This window comes from Pelophylax lessonae (genome assembly GCF_965119305.1).
Source record: "Pelophylax lessonae genome assembly, chromosome: 10".
NCBI lineage: Eukaryota > Metazoa > Chordata > Amphibia > Anura > Ranidae > Pelophylax > Pelophylax lessonae.
The window spans coordinates 55,367,288-55,391,487 of NC_138777.1; the positions used below are offsets into that span (position 1 = coordinate 55,367,288).

General features: G+C 42.7%; 2 protein-coding genes across 2 annotated transcripts in view; one reads left to right on the forward strand and one right to left on the reverse strand.

Moving 5' to 3' along the window:
- CCDC73 (coiled-coil domain containing 73) overlaps positions 1-12,276 on the forward strand; it is a gene marked incomplete at its 5' end in the record, with an annotated part of 225,926 nt that extends 213,650 nt beyond the window's left edge. The window contains 2 exons of the mRNA XM_082270483.1: positions 11,107-11,267; positions 11,892-12,276. Coding sequence (XP_082126609.1) covers positions 11,107-11,267; positions 11,892-12,209 — 479 coding nt within the window. The 3' untranslated portion in view covers positions 12,210-12,276. The remainder of the gene's footprint in view (positions 1-11,106; positions 11,268-11,891) is intronic.
- Positions 12,277-17,175: 4,899 nt separating this feature from the next.
- Positions 17,176-24,200, reverse strand: part of EIF3M (eukaryotic translation initiation factor 3 subunit M) — a 35,190-nt gene continuing 28,165 nt past the window's right edge. The window contains exons 9-11 of the mRNA XM_082269875.1: positions 19,505-19,648; positions 17,911-17,971; positions 17,176-17,537 (exon numbers count right to left, since the gene is read on the reverse strand). Of these exons, the coding sequence (XP_082126001.1) occupies positions 17,417-17,537; positions 17,911-17,971; positions 19,505-19,648 (326 nt within the window). The 3' untranslated portion in view covers positions 17,176-17,416. The remainder of the gene's footprint in view (positions 17,538-17,910; positions 17,972-19,504; positions 19,649-24,200) is intronic.

A 24,200-nucleotide genomic window follows, 5' to 3' on the forward strand; every position in this document is an offset into this window, starting at 1 on the left:
TCTCATTTCTTGAAGTGCTAAATTACCCCTTTTTGAAAAGTAGACATGCCAAGGAATTTCCTGAGAGGCATGTAGAGTCTATTGAATATTTCATTTTTTTGTCACAGGTGTTTGAAAAATGACAAAAAAAAAAAGTTTTTTTACACAAACTTGTCATTAAAATGATATATTGCTCAGGCATGCAATAGGTATATGTGTATTACACCCCAAAATACATTCTGCTGCTTCTCCTGAGTTCAGGGATACTACATGTGTGAAACTTGTTGGCAGTCTAGCCGCATACAGGACCCCGAAAACCAATCACCACCATTGTGGATTTGACTCCTCACTACCTATCACAGTTTCGGAGGCCATGAAATGCCAAGACAGCACAAAACCCCTTTTCGGAAAGTAGACACCCTAAGCTATTTGCTGAGAGACATTTTGAGTATTTTGCAGATCTCACTTTTTTTTTGTCACAAAGTTTTGAAAATTGAAAATCAGGTGGATAATTAAAACAGGTAAGTGTCCACGATATGACAAACATTAGTCGTTTCAGGCGAGTATCCCAGCAATGTAATATCTTGAGTTCCAGTGTGAAAATTTACCTCTGTGCAGGAGCTTCTTATAATATAGGACAGGTCAGTGTTGCTGTCTCTGTGCAGGCCTTTCCATTAATATGGAGGCCACCTAATTCTGGTAAGCGGCCACTTTTTTTCCCTACCTCAATGTTAGTGATTGCACATTTCAAGGTTAAGGTCAAGGTGTTAGCTGCTATTTTATTCTTTTTCTTCATTCATTTTTCATCAAGCGCAGGTTTTTCTTGGTTTGTTGGAAACCAAAATCATGAAATGCTCATAGCTTCCGGTATCTTAGGCCACAGAGATGATTGGAGCCATTCTCCAGTCAGCTGATGGAACCACCGGCTGCAGTCTCAGGTTACCCTGTGGGACAGGAGAGCCCGAGAAAACTGTGAAAAGGGGGAGGGGGGGCCCCTCCCCTCCCACTGCTTGTAAAAGCAAAAAACCATAAAGGCGTGTTCACTGAACTGACTAATCAGTCAGTGAGCTACCCAAGTGTGGGACTTTAAAGGTGAATGGTGTTGGCACAGACAGATCAACATGCCGGTTGGCCAATGGTACCTCTCTGTCTATCATCCAAATCCTTTCTTTTTTGTTTGCTTGTAAAAGCAGTCTAGCGGCTAATTATCTGCTAGGATTGCTGAAAGAAAAAAAGAAAATAGCAGATTCCTCCATTCGCATTGATCGATGTGGATGTGATAGGTAGCTAGGCAATTCACATTGATCGATGTGGATGTGATAGGTAGCTAGTAGAGCTGCACGATTAATCGTTTGAAAATCGCGATCTCGATTCACCCCCCCCCCTGATGATCTAAACCTGAAATTTGCTCGATTCTTTGCATAGCTGCATAGCAGAGAGAACAGCTGTGGAAAAAAAAAAAAGCCTCCGGCAAACGCCTATTAGCAAAGTCTCCCAGTAACTATAAACAAAAATGATTACATTGTATCTTTTCCTTCCCTCTGCCAGGGAGAAAGGAAGTTTAACCTCTTAAAGACTAGACCTTTCTCTGACACTTGTTGCTTGCAAGTTAAAATCAGTTTTTTTTTGCTAGAAAAGTACTTAGAACCCCCAAACATTTTATATATTTTTTTAGCAGAGACCCTACAGAATAAAATGGCGATTGTTGTAATATTTTACGTCACACTGTATTTGCGCAGCAGTCTTTCAAACGCAATTAATAGACTTTAATGAATAAAAAAAAAAAAACGTAACAGTAAAGTTATCCCAATTTTTTTTTGTTACACAGAGAATCGTGAGAGAATCGTGATCTTTATTCCAAGCTAAAAAATCGTGATTCTCATTTTGGCCAGAATCATGCAGCTCTAGTAGCTAGGCAAAGTTTTCTCTGCCAAGAAAAGTGTTAAAAAATACATGGCAAAGCATAGGGGAGATCCGCCCCCTGTGTGTCCACCCTATCCCCTATGCTTCGCCATATATGCTCTTTTTTTTAACTGTGGTGGTGAAATCACCTCCTACAGCACTGCAATCATTGATTTACGTATATGCTGAAAGCAAACGCTGTTGCTGTCAGAATAAACAAGTCAATGCTGCAGCCAATGGGCGTACCTGCAAAGCAAACAATGGTTAAAAATAAAAAACAGTAACAATAAAACATTACAATATAATAGTATAAAATGCGGTAAAACAGTAGAATGGTGATATCTGCAAAGAAAACTATGGTTAACAATGAAAAACAGTAACAATAAAACATTACATACATTTAACAGTATTTTATAAAGTACAGTAAAAGTGGAAAGAGCAGAAGTAGAGTAAGAACAGAAAATTGACTCAATAAAACAACTACTTTTGGCTTTTTTGTTTTTTAAATTTTTTTTTTTTTGTAACTTTTTTTGTAACTGTAAAATAACTGTTTCAGGCTAGGGTCTCTCAAAATGCGGAAGCCTGCTAACATCTTTCGAGACCCTGTGTGAAAGTGTGCCCTAGACTGTGCCATGCTGTACCCTATACTGATACTCTACTAGTGTTTGGTAGCGACGGAAATAGTCCCCGATTCAGAGACCAGGTTGGCCAGGACAAGAGGGAACAAAATAGAAGGTGTCACGCCTATATCCACGTTTTCTACAGTAACAATATCTTCTTTGGGGTGCTCTTTGGGTAGGGGTACCAGGAAGGACATCTGGAAAATTCCTCTCATGCAGCCATCTCGCTGTGCATCTGGATTGCAAATTTGGGCCACAGCACCTTCTGGATACAGAAGGGCTGTGATGATCTCTTCCTGAAATTTTAGGAAGGATCCACTTGCTTTGTATAGCACATAAGCGTTCAGCAGAGCCAATTGGAATAAGTATACAGACCCTTTTTTGTACCAGCGTCTGGCCTTATAGGCAAGCAAGTATGGCGCCATCATCTGGTCGTTGAAGTCCATCCCTCCCATGTTAAGGTTATATTTTTGAACACAGAGGGGCTTCGCAATAACATCGTCGTCTTTGCAATTTTGACTGTCGTATCTGCGGGATTCCCGTAAGTCAGGTATCTACAAGCCGTTAGGGGAGGTGCCCTGGCGATTAGGCCACACGGTGCCATATGCCCCAATTCCAAAATCAAAAAGGTGACCAAAAAGTGTCATGCTTGTGTAATAATTGTCCACATATAAAATATTTACAAAAATGAGGGTGTGCTCACTTTTGTGAGATTCTGTGTATCTTTCCATGTTTCCCCTCAGAATAACTCAACACACAACCATTAATGTCTAAACCACCGGCAACAAAAGTGAGTACACCCCTAAGTTAAAATGTCCAAAATGGGCATAATGTGTCAATATTTTATGTGGCCACCATTATTTTCCAGGACTGCCTTAACCCTCTAGGCCATGGAGTTCACCAGAGCTTCACAGGTTGCCACTGGAGTCCTCTTCCACTCCTCCATGATGACATTACACAGAGCTGGTGGATATTAGAGACCTTGCGCTCCTCCACCTTCTGTTTGAGGATGCCCCACAGATACTCAATAGAGTTTAGATCTGGAGAAATGCTTGGCCAGTCCATCACCTTTACCCTCAGCTTCTTTAGCAAGGCAGTGGTCATCTTGGAGGTGTGTTTGGGGTCGTTATGTTGGAATACTGCCAGTCACTGAAGGGAGGGGATCATGCTCTGCTTCAGTGTGTCACAGTACATGTTGACATTCATGGTTCCCTCAATGAACTGTAGCTCCCCAGTGCCAGCAGCCCCAGACCATGACACCACCATGCTTGACTGTAGGCAAGACACACTTGTCTTTGTACTCCTCACCTGGTTGCCGCCACACACGCTTGACACCATCTGAACCAAATAAGTTTATCTTGGTTTCATCAGACCACAGGACATGGTTCCAGTAATGCATGTCCTTAGTTTGCTGAAGGCAAGCAGACTGTTTGTGGGCTTTCTTGTGCATCATCTTTAGAAGAGGCTTCCTTCTGGGACGACAGCCATGCAGACCAATTTGATGCAGTGTATTGTCTGAGCACTGACAGGCTGGCTGACCCCCCCCCCTTCAACCTCTACAGCAATGCTGGCAGCACTCATACGTCTAATTCCCAAAGACAACCTCTAGATATGATGCTGAGCTCATGCACTCAACCTCCTTGGACGACCATGACAAGGCCTGTTCTGAATGGAACCTGTCCTGTTAAACCGCTGTATTGTCTTGACCACTGTGCTGCAGCTCAGTTTTAGGGTCTTGACAATCTTGTTATAGCCTAGGACATCTTTATGTAAAGCAACAATTCTTTTTTTTTTTCAGATCCTCAGAGTTCTTTGCCATAAGGTGCCATGTTGAACTTTCAGTGACCAATACGAGAGTGAGAGCGATAACACCAAATGTAACACACCTGCTCCCCATTCACACCCAAGACCTTGTAACACTAATGAGTCACATGAAACCGGGGAGGGAAATGGCTAATTTGGCCCAATTTAGACATTTTCACCTAGGGGTATACTCACTTTTTTTGCCAGCAGTTCAGACAATAATGGCTGTGTGTTGAGTTATTTTGAGGGGACAGCAAATTTACACTTTTATACAAGCTGTACACTCACTACTTTACACTGTAGCAAAGTGTAATTTCTTCAGTGTTGTCACCTGAAAAGATATAATAAAATATTTACTAAAATGTGAGGGGTGTACTCACTTTTGTGTGATACTGTATATGGTACCCTTTCGGAATAAGGGTGACAACAAGTCCTAAACAATTTTTCCACTTCTCCCCATGTAGTCTGGGCAGTTGGGGAGCTCCAAATGAATGTTTTTTTCCTTGTAAATCCTGAAACGACATGTATAGCATGTTGCCCTGTCACAGAGCTTATACATCTTGACCTCATATCTGGCACTCATGCTGGGGAGAAACTGTTTGTGTTGACGAGTCCCTGATATTATGTTCTGGCTGCCTTGCTTTCAGAGAGCTTGTTGGGGCATATACAAGGCTGCAAACCTCTGGGTGAAGCGATTAACACAGGGCCAAATTTTGTGGAGCCAGTCATATCCAGGGTCACCCCGAAGACGACAGAGTTCACTGTCACTGAAGTGCATGATCCGCAAGATTTGCTCGTATCTAGTCCTGGCCATGGCAGCAGAGAACACAGGCATATGATGAATTGGGTAAGTGGAGCAATATGACCGCAACTCACTCTTTTTAGTAATGTCCTTGAGGAAGGATAGGCCCGGAAAGGTTTTAAATTCAGAAACAGTGATACATTTCCATGCAAATTCTCTGGCAAGGGTCAAATTTGGATTTGCAGAAATTAATTGATCGTCTTTTAAATTGCTTTGGTCCACAATAGATCTGTACAGATCTTCCATGAAAAACACCTCATAGAAAGCAAGGGGAGTAAAATCGGCTGTTTCCACCTGAATTCCGGGTTGGCCAGTGAATGGGGGAAGTACCGGCGTGCAGAAGTGGTGGCCTCCCACTCAGAATTTGCAAGCGGATCAGGAAAGACACCTTTGGGCTCTGCTGGCCTGTCTTGGAATTCTTGGTGGCTGTGGAACACTACTTGTGCTAGCCACCGCACCAGTTTGAACTGCACTTATGGGACTCACCACGTCACCAAGTGTTACTGCAGTGCTGGTTTGACTACAACCAGGATTTACTAGGCTGCTGGTGCTTGCCAGTTCATCAGTGGGTTGAGCGGCACTAGTACGGACACTCTGCTGCATATGAGAGGCCTACGGTTGTTGCACCTCAGCAACAGAAGAACGGGGTCGGGTATGCCTGACCTTAGCTCTGAGGAAGGAGTAATGGTTCCTGCTATCTGTCAGGGTGCTGCTCTCTACAGGTTCAAGCCTAATTCTGACAGTGAGGCTTCTTATTCACTCTCATCTGTCATGCTCAGCATCATGTAGGCCTCTTCACTAGTGTACCTCCGTTTGGACATGTTGGCCGATAAATTTAGAGGTACCTAGTGTGACTCACAGGTAAAAAAAGCACCTGGTTTGTTTAAACTTTGGATAATGTATGAGATTTTTATTGCTGGCTCCCTGCTTGTCCCTCTGCATTTGCCATGTTGACCATTGTCACAGAGACAGAAAGGCAATCCAAACTAAGGAGTACAGGTAAATCTTCTAGAGACACCTCTTCCAGCGACAACAATCTAAAAGGGGATACATAAAACACTACAAATCTTCTGTTAAAATTTCCTAAGATATTAATTGATATGTATACATGTAAACTAAACTCAATTAACCACCAGAAGATTTAACCCCCTAAATGACCAGGCCATTTTTTTTGCAATATGGCTCAGTGTTACATTAACCATTTGCCAACTGCCCGCCGCATATATACTGCGGCAGGCTGGCTTGACAAATCGTGGTACCTGTACGATGATCCACGGTGCGCTCCTGGGGGGCTGGTGCACTCCAGCCCCCACTAGGCAGCAGGGATGCCGATCCACGGGACCAGCGGCATCAATTTCCGCCGGGCACCCGCAATTGCTCTCTATGAGCATTTCACAAGTCCCTCCCCCCACAGTTAGACCCCTAGGCTCACAATTAACCACTACCCTGCCAGTGTCATTATTACAGTATCAGTGCATATTTTTTAGCATTGATCACTGCCCCCCACGAGGGAGCAAAGATGCTGATGCCCAGGGCTGCCCGGCCACCCACGGTTGCTCCCCATTGAGAGAGAAGAGCAGTCAGCTGTTGTAAACACAGCTGACCGTCGTTCTTCTCTCTGAACTGATCACAGAGTGCCTGTGATCCTTCTAGATAAGATCACAGGTCTCTGTAGTTATTTAACAAGCAACCCCCCCCCCCCCCCAGTTAGAAAACACTCCCCCTAGGCTCACACTTAACCCTTTGATTAGCCCTAGGTTACCCCCTTCCCTGTCAATGTCATTATTACAGTTAACAGTGCATTTTTTTTTTTTTAGCACCGATTACTTTAATGTCACTGAGCTCCGATCTCCTACCGCAAAGTCCTGATTTTTGTCCTCTGGAAGGAAGACCCGAGATTGAGCAAAGTCCAGGACCATCTAGGTACTGGAAACGAGTAGAGGGAGTCAGCGCCGACTTCTGAAATTGACAGCCCACCCAAACACCTGAAGTGTCTGAACCTTCACAGCCAGATCTTATGCCAAGGTCACACATGAGTTTGACCTTGCTAAAGGTCGTCCAGGCAACCAAGGACCGCAATGCCCTGTATAACGCAGCAAAGCGAGACCGGAGCCAACCCTTGGTAAAAACCCTGGGAGCGAAACTGAAAGGCAACGCCACGAACTGGTAATGCTCCCCAGCCACCGCGAAGCAGAAGCAGCTCAGAGGACCCTCGAAAATAGGGATGTGGAGATACGCACCCTGCAAGGCGATGGATGCAGTAATTCCCCAGGCCTCAACAAAGCCATCACCGACCGGATGGATCCCATCCTGAACATCCCGCACAAAGCAGTTCAGGGACTACCAGTCCAGAATCGGACACACCGTGCCCTCTTTCTTGGGCACCGTGAACAGGTTGGAGTCAAAACCGAGAAAACGTTTTCCGAAAAAGAACGGGTACCATGACTCCGTGTGCAAGCAAACCGTGCACAGCCCCCATGAGAGCTCTGAGACGAGCAGGGGACAGCTTAAGAATGGACGGGCGGAACCTGTCTGCGGGGCAAGATCAACTCGATCTTGTGCTCTGAACGAATTGGTTCGTGAACCCACCCGCCCTGAATGCCGGACAACCAGGGTTCTTGAAAAGCAAGCAGACATCCCCCCACCCTGACAACAGGGAGGGCTTCCCTTTAGGGAGAGGTGGACTCGGCCGCTGAACCAGACTGACCGGCGTTTGGCTTATCCGACCAACGGCTCCTCATGGCCACCGGGAAGACTGAAAGGAATACCCTTCTCCTGCGTCCCAAAGGCAATTATGTGGAGTCTTGAAGGAGGGCCCCCTTCGCATGAGGGGAGGCTCTCCCTTGGTGACCTGGGACAGACGAGTACTCTTACCTCCTGTGAGCCCCATATCAACTCAGCTAGACTTACCCCAAAAGGGTGATCCCCCTTATAGGGGACCTCAGACGCCGTCTTTTAGGACGCGTGGTCAACCAACCAGCACTTTAATCATGTAATGCGTTGGATCGCAATCCCCACCGCCGACAACCGGGCGACCAACGGAACCATGTCCAAGGCCACGTCACCCAGGAACATTACAGTGTGGATGAGCTGATCCTGCTGCGAAGCCCCTTGCACCATGTCATAAGCACCTGAGAGGCCATCACTGAGGCAAAACACAGGTTCTAAAAGGGAACCCGCCACTAGATAAATGAGGTTGGGCAAGCGCTTCCACACGCCTATCAGCTGGATCCCTGAATACTGGGAATCCCCTACCGGCAGCAAGGTGGACTTAGTCAGCCTAGACACAGTGTGATCCCCTGGCAACCAATTCGGGCTCAGAGAGTCAGAGGACTGGGAGGGCACAGGCCGTTTCTTATGGAGGAGGATGCCGACATCAGCAGAGTCACCTGGGACGCCAAAGTCGCCAGAGCAGCAGATATGGGTGCCAGGGGAGAGGATTCAGGTGTACCCGAAGTCCCCACTAGGTCTGCGGGGGATTTATTATCACGGGAGACCATTTTTGCCTTAAATGAAAAAAGTGACGCTGGCCCTTTAAATCGGTGGTTTCCGCGGGCCCCCTGCCCACAATCTGCACCAACTGAAAGAGCCCCTTGAGAAAACACTAGCAAAAAAAATAATTTGATTTGGTCAAATAATGGCTGAGATATAAGCAAAAATCCCCAGCCTGTCAGCTCATTTTACACAGGATAAAAATGAAGAAATTACCTTACATCGCTAGAGGCCAGCCCTCGAGCACAGAGACAAGGTGCCTATGTAAGCCTATGGCAAAAGTCACAGGGAATGGCTGCTGCCCTTACTAGGCATGTTGCCCACAACCAAGATGGCGCCCGACCGGGAAAACACAGCAGAATCCCCACATGGCTGCTGACTCACAGAGCTCAGATTTTGCACACCACACAAAATGGTGGCCGCTCTGAACAGGCGGCAAATAAATGCACAAAACACATTCCGGCCATCCGCAGTGACCCCAGGGAGACCCTTACTGCAGTCCCACACAGCGCCCCCAGCAGGGGCAGGGGGGAGAGAACCCCAACCCGGCCAGAATAGGGATCCTACAGAGACCATCCCCTGCTATGGGCCCACAATCCCCCCAAATGTCCCCAGGGACAAGGGGGGTACAGTACTCACCAGTCCAGTAGCGGGCACTGCTCATAAACGAGAGACCTCCCACCGCAAGTGGGGGTGCCGTCAGCCATGAAGAGACGCTGGCAACACGCGGGCGATCCGGGTTGAGACGTCTCCCAACGAAGCGTAGCTCCGCAGGCTCGACCCCTTATGGAGGGGCACTGTCGTTGCGAGGCCTGGGCGTACCAGTAACCTGCGATGCTCGTTGGCAGGCTGGGACTCCATAAGGATCTATGATACCCAGTCCGAGGCCCAGCTCTGCAGTCACTTGTAGTCCTCCAGGAAAAGGAATCCCTGACTAACTAGTGATAGTGAGAGAAAATAAAATCTATTGTGCAAAGAAAAACACATGAATTCAGAAAAAAAAACAAAGAAATCTGAGACAAAGTCCCAATTCAAAACACCTAACCAGCTCCTGAGCTAGGCAGCATAAAACTGAGGTAATATCAGATGGGTTTTGAGTAATGGCTGAGGGATGGCCCCCCTAGTGGTGTGCTGAGGTACAAAAAGTTTGTTTTTGTATTAACCTGTTAATGAGTTATCTGCCTAGCCCGCCCCTGCGGAGTACGCCATTACCCAATAGTGAAGGCTAATACCATCGGGCGGTGACTGTCAGAGGACGTAAGAGAAAATAAAACAATATTTTTATACTTTATGCTATAAAACATATTCAATTTAAAATGTAAAAAAATCTAATTTCTTCCTAAATTTAGGCCAATATGTATTCTGATACATATTCTTGGTAAGAAAAAAATCCCAATAAGTGTATATTGAATTGATTGGTCTGCCCAAAAGTTGTAGCACGGACAGACTATGAGATATATACTGGAGTTATGTTTATACTAATATAGTCTGAAACTTTGTGGGAACCAGCGACACTAATACAGTGATCAGTGCTAAAAATATGCACTGTTACTGCACTGACACTGGCTTGGAAGAGGTTAAACATCTAGGGCGATCAAAGGGTTAACTGTGTGCCTAGCGTGCGTGTGTGTGTGTACACACTGGGTGCTGTTTTTACTAAGGGATCTGATGGATTTTATTCCCCAGATTGCAGGGACACAAAATCCATCCGATCCCCGCTGACAGGGCAAAGCTCTCTTTTGGGTCTCTCCTCGCCGATCAGCAGGTGCCGGCGGATATCCATTGGCCGGCACCCGCTGATCAGCTTGGTCTGTGTCTAATCACAGCACAGCCGCGGCAAACACACACACGCACCCCCTACTCAGAAGTGATGGCTCACATACTAAGTACGTGATCCAATGCAGGAGAGCCACTTTACATCTAAAGCCCCGTACACACGTACCGAATGTCGGCCGAACGATCAGCCGTCTTTTGTCCGGTGCTGTCCTGTCGGTTGAAAAGTGCTAAAGACTGCACACGAATTTTGTCGGCCAACAACAGCCGACTGCAGAAGTGATGCCATGTGATGGTTAACTTTCCGTGTGTTTTTTCTTCTCTGAGCATGCCCAGTCTTGCTCATCTGCTGTTAGTCGGCTGAATTCTGTACTGACTGGCGAACAATCGGCCGTTCTGGTAACGGCCAACAAAAATTTTATAGCCTGCACATCCGATTCTGTTCGGCCGAAAAGTCGCAGTCTGTTGTCGGAAGCATCATACTAACAAGCCGACAATCAGCCGATCGTTCGGCGGCCAAATATTTACGGCCGACAATCGCTACGTGTGTACGGGCCTTTAGTGATGCAGTTGGCAAGCGGTTAATTTATGAACCTTGTCCGCTTATATAAACAAAATCCTTGCCATGTTGTGAATATTATATGAGAAAATGAAAAAGGCCCCACAGTTAATTTCAACTCCTTCAGTACATCTGTTAACCACACAATCTAATTTTTCAAATTCATTATTCATCAGGTTCATCAATTAAGAGGCTGGCATTTGACAACTTGTCTATGAATGTCCATCCAGTTCCCAGGAAGGATCACAACGCAGAATGGAATGCAATAGCTCAGACGTTTCACAATTCCCCTTTTCCCACAGAAGACGTAAGTCTATTACAAATCATCAGTCACTGCACCTTGACTGATCTAACCTCATAACTATGTGCAATTGTACAAGCAGCTGGATGCTTCAAGCCTTCAACAGGTTTAATGTACGGTGGCCAGGGCAGCACGGTCTAATGTGTCTAACTGGCAAAGGAGTATATGGCAGTATTTAAATCAGGCACCTAAAAGAAACCTTAAAATTACAAGTTTACATGTGTCGGTTGCTGGAAACTAGAGCAGTCAGGCATGGCAATCACAGGAACAGAGCCCTTTGTGCTAAATATACATGCCAACATCTTTGCAGTCAACATAATTAATCCAGCCAAATTACTGAATAGTAAATAAGTGCCAACAGTTTTTCCAGTTGAAAAAAAAAATCCCAGTTACCAAAGCTAGACTGTCTCATTAGTTGATTGCCTCTGTTTTTCTTGTGTAAAAATACAGCAGTAGATTTATTGAAAAGTTCACTGGCCATCCATGAAGCATATTCTAAGCATGGTCACTTTATTCCTTGACAAGCTCAAGAGGCTACTGTACATTTATTTCTCTCAGGAAATGTGGAGCCTTCTTATCCATCAAAGGAGTAATAGTCCATAGCACAGTGTATTTGTGTATAATGTTAATGGAGAGAAAATGGTTATTGACCAAAAATAACTAAATGTATGCTGTTTTAAGCCATTTCCTCTTTTTGTTTACTTTAATGTGATTGAAAAGCAAAACCACAGCTTTAAGGACACGGAGGCAGCCCGTTCTACAGGCCAAAACATTGCACAGACTAAAGCACAGCATGACTCTGGTCAAGGCAAAGCGGAGAGCAGCTCACGCTCCAACATACAGCATCAGATAAATGCTATTGAGAAGTTTCTACAGTATCACAGACTGCGGGGATCAAAGAGAAAGCTGGAAGACTGCAATGAAACCAAGGAGCCTAAAGAAAATTCCACTTCTGAAGGTGTTACCCAAGAGATGTAGAAATGTAATGATCTAAATGCAGGCAACATTTTACTTACCACCCATTGTGTTTTGCTAGGGGGCCTTTTATTTTCTTTTAATTACTTACCAAAAAAGTTGTAAATACCCATCCACATTAAATCAGAATTCCAGCCTAAAACTAACTAGTCTTAACGTCCCCTCCCCCCTCCTGCTGCCTACCTGGTGTAAAAAAAAAAAAAAAAAAAAAAAAAGTGTATGCGTACCTGTTTTTACTCCACTCTGATCCGGTCCTGTGATCCCGTTAGTGAGCAGCGCTACAGGGGAGAGGAGGGAGCACAGACAATAGTTGTGGCTTCCTGGGACCCACATCAGCTATAGGCCCCATGTTCCAGCTGTTGTCAGTGCTCCCTCCTCTCCCATGCAGTTTCCACTGACTGACAGTAAGTATACCATTTATTTTTTTTTTTTAAACACACAGGTTAGGTAGGAGGGAGGAAACATTTTTAAGACTGGTTACTAGTCTAGTATGCTACTTAAACTACCTCAATACTTAAACCCCCTTCCTTCCCAGACCAATTTTCAGCTTTTAGCGCTGTTGCATTTTGAATGACAATTGCGCGGTCATGCAACACTGTACCTAAACCAAATTTTTGTCATTTTTTTATTTTTTGGTGCACAAATAAAAAAAGACCGAAAAGTTTAAAAAAAAAAAAAAAGTTTTTTTGTTTAGGTTATAAAATTTTGTAAATAGATACGTTTTTTCCTGCATTGATGAGCACTGATGATGCCGGACTGACAGGCACTGATGAGGAGACACTGATGGGGTGGCACTGATATGCAGCATTGGTGGGCACTGATAGGCAGCGCTGATGGGCACTGATGGGCAATAATGGGCACTGGTGAGCGGCACTGATAGATGGCAATAATGGGCAGCACTGATAGATGGCATTGGCGGGCAGCACTGATAGGGAGGGCACCACTGGCAGGCTCTCTGAGCCCTGATTGCCATCGCTGGTGGCCATGGTGGGCATCCCTGGTGGTTCTATTGGCACCCCCCCCAGGGCTGCACTGGTAATCAATGTTCTGATTACCAGCACAGACCCCCCCCCCGTGATCAGTGAGTAATTAGAAAAACTCACTGATTCCCCTGGCTGCAGCACAGATCGTGTTCTTCTCCTCACTGACAGGATCTGTGTGAGGAGAAGAGATCAAAGCCGTTACAACAGCTGTATTTACATTACATGACAGCTGTGATTGGACACAGCCGTCATGTGATCAGGAGGGCCAATCACAGGGCCCTCCTGCCGCAACTTGTTGCTCTGTGTCCGAGGGACACAGGCACATCGAGATTGCAACGCTGCGCATGCCCGCGGCGGCGCAATCTCGCTCCTTCTTAAGGACATTCCAGAACGTCCGATCAGAAGGACGAGACTCCCACCCGGCCATATATGTACAGTGGCCGGGTGGGGGGTGGTTAAGACAGGATGTACAGATTTGCAACACGTAGCATAAGCTTAGAAACAGAAGGGCATATTTATGGGTTTTAAATTAGATATAAAGATTGAACACCAGTTATTGTCAAATCCACAGCCTTATACATATACCCTAAAGTGTTGTGTTTGTGTCATAAAATATTATGTTGAGTTTGTTGGTTGGAGTTGCACTGATCCCTTCATAAAGCTTTTGTATTTTTTTTCTTTGCTATAGGTTTCTGAAAGGAATTATGAGAGGAATTAAAAGGATATTGGGAGGAAGAAGAAAACAAAAGGGTGGGTGAGGAGGTGGTTGGCTTGATACTTTGTAGATGAGCACAGTCAGCAATTTTACTCTGAAACTCATCCTGAAGTGCCATCTTCTTCATATACACTGCAAATTAATAAATCTGACTTTGCTAACCTAATCTCCAGGACTTGACAAATCCTGGTGACCAGGCAATTTGTTTTTTTCAACCGGATCTCAGTTTGTATGTCTAGGCACATTAGTGAAAGAAAAGCTAGCTGAAGGCACAAACAATGCATATGTTATTTGACCCAAAAAAAAAGTCAATCTATTCTTCCACATCAGTGGGATTTAAAAAAAAAAAAAGTTGGATTTAGAAAAATAATCCATTCAAAGGCTGGAGTTACTGCACGTGCCAACCATAATTTGGGAGCCCTGCTTAAAAAAACATTACATACATGATCCAAGCACCATACAGCCTGGAAACACCAAGACATCGGACCTGGAAGAACAATTAGTGTTAGGCCATATACTGTATTTCCAGCCTGGATGATCTTTTAGGTTTTTGTTTAATGTTCTTACATTACTAATTGTATTTGTGTGTGCATTAAAATAGCACTACCAAATTACTGTTACTTTCACTTAAATAAAAGCAGTTATTTATGAATCAGGACTCCTATCGGTTTAGGCTTATTTATGAAAGATTAATATCCCCCCCCCCCCCCCCCCCCGTTTTAGGTCTTTCTACTGAAAGCTGACCCACCTCATACTGCACCCTCAGAGCCTGGGAAATAGTTTGAAAGGTCAGGAAGTTGATCGGACAGCAAGTGCTGGACTTTAGGTGACCTCTGATCTCCACTCTAAACTTGTCAAATAGCAAAATCCTACGTGAAAAGCATTCAGATGAAAGTAGCACTGCAGTTCCAGGGCAGTGAACATGAATCTACTGAGCATCTTGTAACTAAGGGGTTAATTTACTAAAACTGGAGCACTCAAAATCTGGTGCTGCTGTGCATGGTAGCAAGCTTGTTCAATGAAGGCTGGTCATACATTATACAGTTTTCCTATTTAATTTCCTTTAGATTTACCTTCATCTATATAGTAAAAGGGCCTATCTGATTGCACATGAAAGTGTTTAGGTTTGACCTCGTATTATATAGTTTTGGTAAATCTAAAGGAAAACTGTAGAAAAAAAAAAAATTAATTGTATAATGTATGGCCAGCCTAAGCTGGGATGTCGATTTGGTTCTCTCAGTCCTCCAAAAGCCTATTTTTGAAAATCTTTGGGAGATTCCCCTGCTTATACTTTCCCAGAAGGTGGCCTTTTTGGTGGCTTTCACCCCTGCGCACAGGGTGTCGAAATTGGCAGCGTTATCCAGTCGTTCAACTTACTGGTGGCTCCCCATGACTTCGCTCCTGTCCGTCATTCCTTCCTCAGGTTGTCCCTGATTTTCATTTGAATGAAGACATTGTGTTGCCTTCCCTGTGTCCCAGGCCAACACAAATTTGAGGGAAATTGCTTTGCATGCCTTGGATGTGGACCAGGCAATTAGGGTATACCTGGCCGCTATGGAGTCTTTTAGGAAGTCAGACTCACTATTTGTGCTCATGGATGGCCCTCGGAAAGGGTTGTCTGTTTCCTCTGCGACCATTTCCAGATTGATCAGACAGACTGTGGTTTAGGCCTGTTCCATCCAGGGTAAGGTTCCTCCTTTCCATGTCAAGGCGCATTCTACTCAGGCGCTCAGTGCCTCCTGGGCTTTCCGTCATCAGGAGTCAGTGACGCAGGTTTGCAAGGTGGCCACCTGGTAGTCTGTGCACGCTTTCACCAAATTCTATAAAGTGGATGTGTTGGCATCTGCGGATGCTTCCTTTGGCCACAAGGTTTTTGCAGGCGGCTATTTAAAGGATCTGGTCCTCTTTCAGGGTGTATTGTTTTTTCAGCTGAGCTCCAGTTAATTTGGTTGAGCTCCTGTTTACCTAGTAGGCTATAGTTAGCCTTGGGAATTTATTTTTCACTGTTCCCACCCCTCAGGTTTAATACGGCTTTGGGACGTCCCAATGCTTAAGAAGATCAGGAGCTGTGTCTGTCAATGAACGAAAGAGAAAATGGGGATTTTTGATTTACCGTAAAATCCATTTCCCTGATGTTCATTGACGGACACAACACCCACCCCTCTGTGGAGTTGTAATTCTTCTAAAACTGCTTGTAACAAAACTGCCTATAGCAGAGAGAGGGAGTATACCCCCTGGGACTGCCCATAGGCATAACCATACTTTTTTTTTTCTGGCTAATGTCCTACTCCTGTAGAGGGTCACTATAACCCAATGGTCAAGAAGATCAGGAGCTGTGTCTGTCAATGAATATCACATAAATGAATTTTTTCATGAAGTCAAAAATCCTATTATTTTTGCAGGAAAAAAAAAATGTGCATTCATTAGTTTTTCCTTAAGAAGCCTGGAAAGCATTGCACCTGTGATCAGAAGTGCAATGCCAGACTCCTGTCAGACAAACATTCGATCAGCAGCCCTTGATCAGTGTATTCTGACAGGGAGGTGGGTGAGAGTCCACCGGTCAGAATAAAATAGGACATTGCTTGTGTGGATGCGAGAATCTGAGGGTTTTGTCCCCCCCCCCCCCCCCCCATTCAGCCTGCTGGTTCAAAATGATAATAAAAAAAAAAACCCTCAGTGTATACCCAGCGTCAGCCTTTAGATTTCAAATGAACATACAGATTTTGGGAAAACAACTGCAATATGAAGCGCTCTGCCTCTGAGCTGTTCAGATTAGAACCAAAACACAGACAAAAACAAACACAGTAAGATGTCATGTTCAAATTTTATATCAGGTTGCTTACAAATGTCAATTGGATTTGGTCTGGCTTTTGTAAAAGAAAAAATTCCTCGTATTCAGGCTTTATGAAACTGCTCAAAGAGTCAAGCTTTGTAGGCTACGCACAAACCAAAGGCTGCATCATATCAGTTCCATAAGTAACAGACAGAGCCAGACCCAGGAGCAGTGTCACAGTACTGGAGATAGATCACTGATAGAACGCAGTGTCCTATCACACACCTATGAGATGAGGATTACAAAAGTATTGTATATTTTTCCTTAAAGGGTTTATGTTCCATAATTTAAAACAAATCTGAGAATAGCTAGTACAGACATGGGTGAAACACTTTAAAGGCCAACTCTACTAAAAAAGGTATATTTCAGTTTCAGATAAGCCCTGGTAGGTTAAATCATATCAGTAAGTGGTAAAGTTTTCTCATTCTAGTTTTTTTCCCCTACCCCCGATCCATAACTAAGGCCCTTTTCCTCTCACTGCTGATGCCAGCCAGGGCATTTGCAAGGAATGTTGGATATCGAGATCAAAACACTAGAGTTTTGAAATAAAAAGTTAGCATATGATTCAACTTGCTAGCGACTACATACAACCGATATATCCATATTAGGGGTGGAATTGGCCTTTAAAGTGCAGAGCTGTGGCAATATTAAGCATTGTTAATAGAAATGGCTAAAATGGTCAAGCTTCAGAAATACTATGTAGACTGTTCTTCACTTTAGTTAAGTTAATTTTCCAGGAGTTCAGGACGTCGTATAATTGTTGCCACTGCTGCTTTCCAAAGGTCCTGTGCGTGCTGCAACTACAAGAGAACAAAAAAAAAGACAAACTCTTAGAACATAACCAAGTTTTGCCTTCAGTAATTCAGACAATGTTATTTTGCACAGAGGATTTCTCATCACAATCCCTTTTTTATGAAGTCACTATAGCAAGACGTGTAGCTAATTAGCATTCAGGCCACTGTCACGGTCATTAAGTGAAATGTGCTGGAAAATAGGACACTTTCATTAAATAAGCTAATCACATTCGGTCTGGGCCTTAATAAAATTATGATAAATAGCTGGCATTTAACTACAAGCACATGATGGGAACAATCTAAAATATTAAATATATATTATGAGAAATAATTAAAACACACTAGACTGCAAACTATAGAGGAGAAATGAATACATTACCTTACAACAACTTTTTTCTGCGTCTGGTCAATCTTGCAGTATACCATCTTGGTTTTTACAGCTACAAAAATGTATAGAGAAAGCAAAAACATTTACCTAATGAAAAAGCAAAATATAATACCTCATTTCTCACAGTGCCAAAAATAAACCCTGTCTTGCATTCTGTCAGATTTCACCTTTCAGGCCTCTAGTGTGGTTTGGGAAAGATTCTACATTGTTGTAAACCACTTTCCATCCCTTAAGCCATTAACAAATGGTCTAAGGTTTAAGTGATTATGCCGGAAACATGGTCAAGACTACAACCATGATCCTGGTATTTTTTAGAGCCGGCAATTAAAACTGATCCGAGCAACTATACAGCCACTGGATCACTTTTACAGGTGAAAAGAGGCCGCCCCTACCCTCCCCTTCCACTGCCTGTAAAATATTTTTACACGGCGATCGCATCAGAACAAGGGCAATCATTTTAGTGCCTGACCTCCTGTGTAACTCTAAACTGGTAACCTGTAAAGGCTTTTAAAGCGCCACCTATGGAAATTTTTAGGTTTTGTAGTTTTCCGCCATTCCGCAGGCATACGCAATTTAAAGTATGACCTTTGGTATCCATTTTTTTTAGCGTAAATATCTTTTACATTTTACCAAACAATTGGGTATTCTATTGTATTATTTGCAGTAAAAATTGCATTTGAAAAACTGCTGCGTGACAAAAATATGAAACACCCACTATTTTACTCTCTAAGGTCTCTGCTACATAAAATGATACACACACATACATAGTGTTATATATATATATATATATATATATATATATATATATATATATATATATATATATATATATATATATATATATATATATATATATATACATATACATACACATACATATATATATATATACATATATATATATATATACATATATATATATATACATATACATACACATACATATATATATATATACATATATATATATATATATATATATACATATATATATATATATATATATATATATATATATATATATACATATATATATATATATATATATATATATATATATACACACACACACACACACACACACACACACACACACACACATATATATATATATATATATATATATATATATATATATATATATATATATATATATATATACATACACACACACACAAAAATTTGGAGCTTCTAAGTTTTCTAGCAAAAATTATATTTTTTTAAATGTAAATGAGGAATGGCAAAATTGGTCCAGACTGCAAGTAGTTAATTTGGTTCCCATCTGATCATGAAAAATGAAGCCCAGTCTAGCTTAGGTTAGCATAAGAAAGCACTATTTTGTTAGGTAATACTTTCTAACTTGGCTTATTTTAGACAGTCAAGGTATATTGATCCTGCAATGAGCAGACATTAGCTGTTACCCATAAAGATATTAGAAAACCTTGCTTGCCGATACAATTACACATTAGAACAAATCTCACAACAGCAACAGAATATGCAGAGTGTTAAATCATGTTTAGGTCGAATGCTACATTACACGTTCAGATGTGTCATGTACTTTATGGGAAGTATGAAAAGGACTTGCCATCAATTACGAAGGCTTCCACATCGTCTGCCCCGATCTGCAGCTCCTGCTGAATGGTATCAAAGGAAATTTCCTTGTTCTCCACAGCCATTCCCATGAATGTGAGAAGTCGCATTTTCTCCGTGTTCTGCTCATGTGACAGACCTTAAAAACAAACATGCAAGGCTAGATCTATACAAAGTTAAAAAGAAAATAGCATATAGAATATTGCATTTCATTCAAATATTTCAATACGAAAAAGATAAAATCCTTGGGCCTAGTTTACACTGTCATTGAAAGCAGGCATTTTTAACACCCCTCAAAAGCCTATGCAAATGATACAATGGACAGCACACAGTGCTGTTCCCATTGTCAAAACATGAAGCATTAGCGATGTTTCGCTTCAATGCTGAAGCCTCATGTTGAGTTTGAAAGGGAGTTGAAGCACTTCAACTCTTCCATTCAAGTCTATGGTAACACGTTACAAACGCACCGGAATGTGGTTGTGGCACAGTAGTATATTCGTTTATAGGCGTTTACGGCGCGGTTTAAACACACCAAAAATGCATGTCATCCTTGCTGCAAATGCACATAGGGTGTTTGGGGGAGCTTTTTTATTGTTCATTAAATGCTTATTAACCTCACCTAATAAAAGGGGTTAAGATAAAAAGCCTGTTGTGTGCAGCAGTCCCCCCCCCCATACTTACATAAGCCCCATCTCTATCCAGCGATGTCCATGAGTGAGTCAGCTGTCTGTTTGAAATCATTACCAAAACAGGCATTGTAAGCAAGCATCTGGACCACACTGGCCCAGGCTAAATTATTATAGGCAAACGAAACATGCATTTTTTCTTTAGGTGCAGTTTTGTTGCAACTTTACCAGCTTTGTGTATTTTTGTCACAAGTAAATTTCAATGCGATATGGGTGGTAAGAACATGGTAACATTCTATTGCTGTTATAATAGCGTTATGGTTCAGGGGTAGGTGGAGATTAATCCCCCCGGTCCCACTGATTGCGACATTAAGAATATACAGTCTTTCCAATGTTTTTAGATATGCAAAATGATCAATGATGCAAATCATCTCCTTAACATGCGTTAGGCTGTAAGTTCACATTTACAGAAAAAAAAATGAAAAGGTGACCACACACCCTACACTGTCCTCCTTTCCCCTGGTCCCCGCTGTACCTACCTCAGTGGGTGATGAGATGTCAGTGCCCATACAGCCAGTATAGCAGTCTGGAAGTTTCTTCCCCTTCTTTCTGTAGGGATTCCGGGAGGGATCAGAGCGATTCCTTGTACTGGCACTGAACAAACAGAAATCGCTCTGATCCATCCAGGAAGCGCTACAGAAGAAAGAGGAAGAAGAGTGAGGATTTTAAATCCCTAGACCACTACACTGGCTGCATGGCCACTGACAGCTCATCACCCACAGAGATGGGTACCTTTCTGAAAAAGAATAACCCTTTAAAATGTTTTAAAATTTCTGACACATGGGGACAGAATATCCCAAGTTCAAGAGCTCCTGGGAGTCTCAGAAGAGAAAATATGTGCAAGCACCTCCTTAGGTGGGCTTTTATCTTTTTAATTTTAAAGAAAACCTATTTAGATTAAAATGCAGGAGCTGCACTGTAAAGTTTTAAAAGGTGGCTTTAGGGCAGTGTTTCTCAACTCCTGTCCTCAGGACCCACTAACAGGCCAGATTTTAAGTATTACTTTGGAGAGGTGCAGACTAGAATACTGCAATCACTGAGCAGCAAATTATATCACCTGTGATGTGTTTCAATTATCTTGCAAACCTGTCCTGTTAGTGGGTCCTGAGGACAGGAGTTGAGAAACACTGCTTTAGGGTCACAGCCTTGGAACAATCTGGGATGGAATTAACTTCACTGGCTGCATGCTTGTTCCAGGGCAATGACTTACTAGGTAGAGAATCTAGAATGACAGCGCTAGAGCTTGCACCTCTAAACACAAGTGACAACCCCTATATTTCTTAACCTATTCCGTTTCTTTTAAAACCATACTCTACCCTTTCATTAGACTGGGGTTCTACAAACACTGAAAATGGATCATGTTGAATAGTATTAAGCTACCCAGGATTTATATAAAAGTAAAAATGGTCCTAACAGAGGGCTTCTGGCTCACTAGACAAGAAATCAGGTGGCTAACGAGGGAGTTCTTTTTTCTAGATGCATAAAGATCGCCTTTATAGCATTACAAGACATTTTACTAATTATCACTGTTAATTAGCAGTAATTGCAACAAGAAAGGAAAGACCCAATAAAAAACAAAAGTCATAACTCAAAGCAACAAAAAAGGTCTATGGTCAACAAAAATATAAAAGTCAATTAGCAGGAATTAGCATAATTAACAAAGCAATCTGCTTAACCTGGTACAGCATAAATAGGCTTGGTGAGCACAGAGATATAAAAGGTGTACAAGCCGGGGCGATGTGGATGACAAATTGAGCTTCTTGACTTCTAATTAGTAATCAAGGAATCAGCACATTCTTCTCAAAGAAGTAAAGCAAATCAAATTAGCTTCTGTCTGAAGAAAACTTGCCCATATTATCTGTGCCCAGCCGGTTATGGTGGGAAAGGGGGCTTTAATAAATGCAGAAACCATCTAAGAAGTTTCTTTTTTCCTATAATACATATCCTTAAAAGTATAACTAAAAGGCAAAAAACTGTTTTTAGTTTTGGATAGGCTAGAGATGGATTAGAACACGTGTCAGTTTATATTGCTGTCTGCATCCCTGTTAGGGAGATTCACCCTTTTTGTCCCGTTTACCATTATCACTGAAAGTAAAAGAAAATCCTAAATTTTGGGATGCCCCTAGTAAAGTAATAGAGGGGGGGGGGGGGAGTCTTCCAAAAGAGACACTAGTTCTGGTGCCCTGGGGGTCCCTAATTTGCAGGGATTTCTTCTGTTTTGGCTATGGGACAGGAAGTGAGGAAAAATCTTTGGCTATGGGACAGGAAGTGAGGAAAAATCTTTGGCTATGGGACAGGAAGTGAGGAAAAAATCTTTGGCTATGGGACAGGAAGTGAGGAAAAATCTTTGCAATGGGACACATGTCCAAAAAAAAAAAAAATCTAAAAAAGGGGTTATAATTCTCCCTTCCACTTTCCAAAATTAAAGAAACAAACTTTTTGGCTATAGTTCTACTTAAACTGTTTTCTAGCCTTGTTTCTTTTTTTTCATTCAACCCAGCAGCCTTGGAGGAGATCCTGTACTAACAATCCAATGTTAGTACAGAAATCTCCCCCCCGCTGAGTTATTGTGTTCTGACCCCCCCCCCCTCCAGGCGATGGGACGCCCCCACCCCCTTGCCAGAACACTCCAGGCAATGCTCTCAGCTATTGGCTGAGAGCCAAAGGCAACACTGACCACCAAATATTAGTAGGAGCTTCATCTCAAAACATATATAGCTTGGATTTCTGTATACATGAGATATCTATTAATGACCATTACCTGCCTTAAGATTTTTTTACAATTTAGAATAGCCTGCTGCAATTAACATAAAAAAGGTTTCTCCTCAGTGGTTTATGCTCTGCAGATTCCATGGAAGTGACTTTTTGAAAGCCAAAAAACCCAGCTTGGGAGTCATCTTCAGTGTTCACCCATCTCCCACCACATCTAGCTAAAGATAAACAGGTAAATCCCTCCAAAAGTTAGATTTTAGTTGTAGGTGGAGATTGCTAGACCACAAAGTGAGGTCTCCTTGCCATAATTCCCCACCCTGTTCCTGTGTCCTAGCTTCTTATTCCATTACCCATAATTTAGTCTCATCTAGCAAAGCTGCTGTCCAACACACACACCCCAAAAGCCCAGCTTCCAAAATGATGTGCGTGGCTTTATTCGATCTGTGCCCTGCCTCCTGAGACATGCCTGAACTCTGCTTGCTGCTCAAACAGCAACTGGACCTTGAGACATGCGAATGTCAGAGCTTCAGTCTGCAAACACGCCCAGAGGAAAGCCTCGTACACACGATCAGATTATTGGACACATTTTGTTTTACTTTTTTGTTGCATGATCGTCGCATATGGAAAGTGAAGATGTTACTTTCATTCTCATTTGACAGAATTCAACTTCAGCATTGAGGTCATGAGAATTGTTTTGTATGTATTCTTTAGTTTCTGAGCATGCCTAGTCTTGCTCCTATGACTTTTTTCAGACGAAAACTGTACTAATTAAACGAAAAACGGGATGTTGTGTTGACGTACAATAAAAATTTTATAGCCTGCACATCTAGTTTTTGTTTCATAATTGGCTGTTGAAAGCACTATACTAATGATCTGAAAATCGGCAGGTCGTTCGTCTGACTAAATTTTACTTCCAATTTTCTTATCGTGTGTACGGGCCTTAAGAGAGAACGTCTGGAAATATTTATTTTGTAGCCAGCACACCTAAACTTGGAATACCAGTATGTATTGAAAATGTCAGGAAAATTATATGAACTCAACTCAATAGATAACAAAAATAACCTGTTTAATAAAAGCAACAATTTGGAAAATGTTGCAATCATTTCACGTATCTTTAAAAAAACGTGCATTCTTTAAAGTGGGACTCTAAGCCCTTGTTCACATTGAATGCAGCTGTGAAATCGCACAACTTCAACTGAAATCGCACAAGCTGCATGTCAGTGCGACTTCAGGTGCGACTTGGGAGACATCTGTGCAGCTTCATGCACAGATGTCTATGCAAGTCACAGCCGA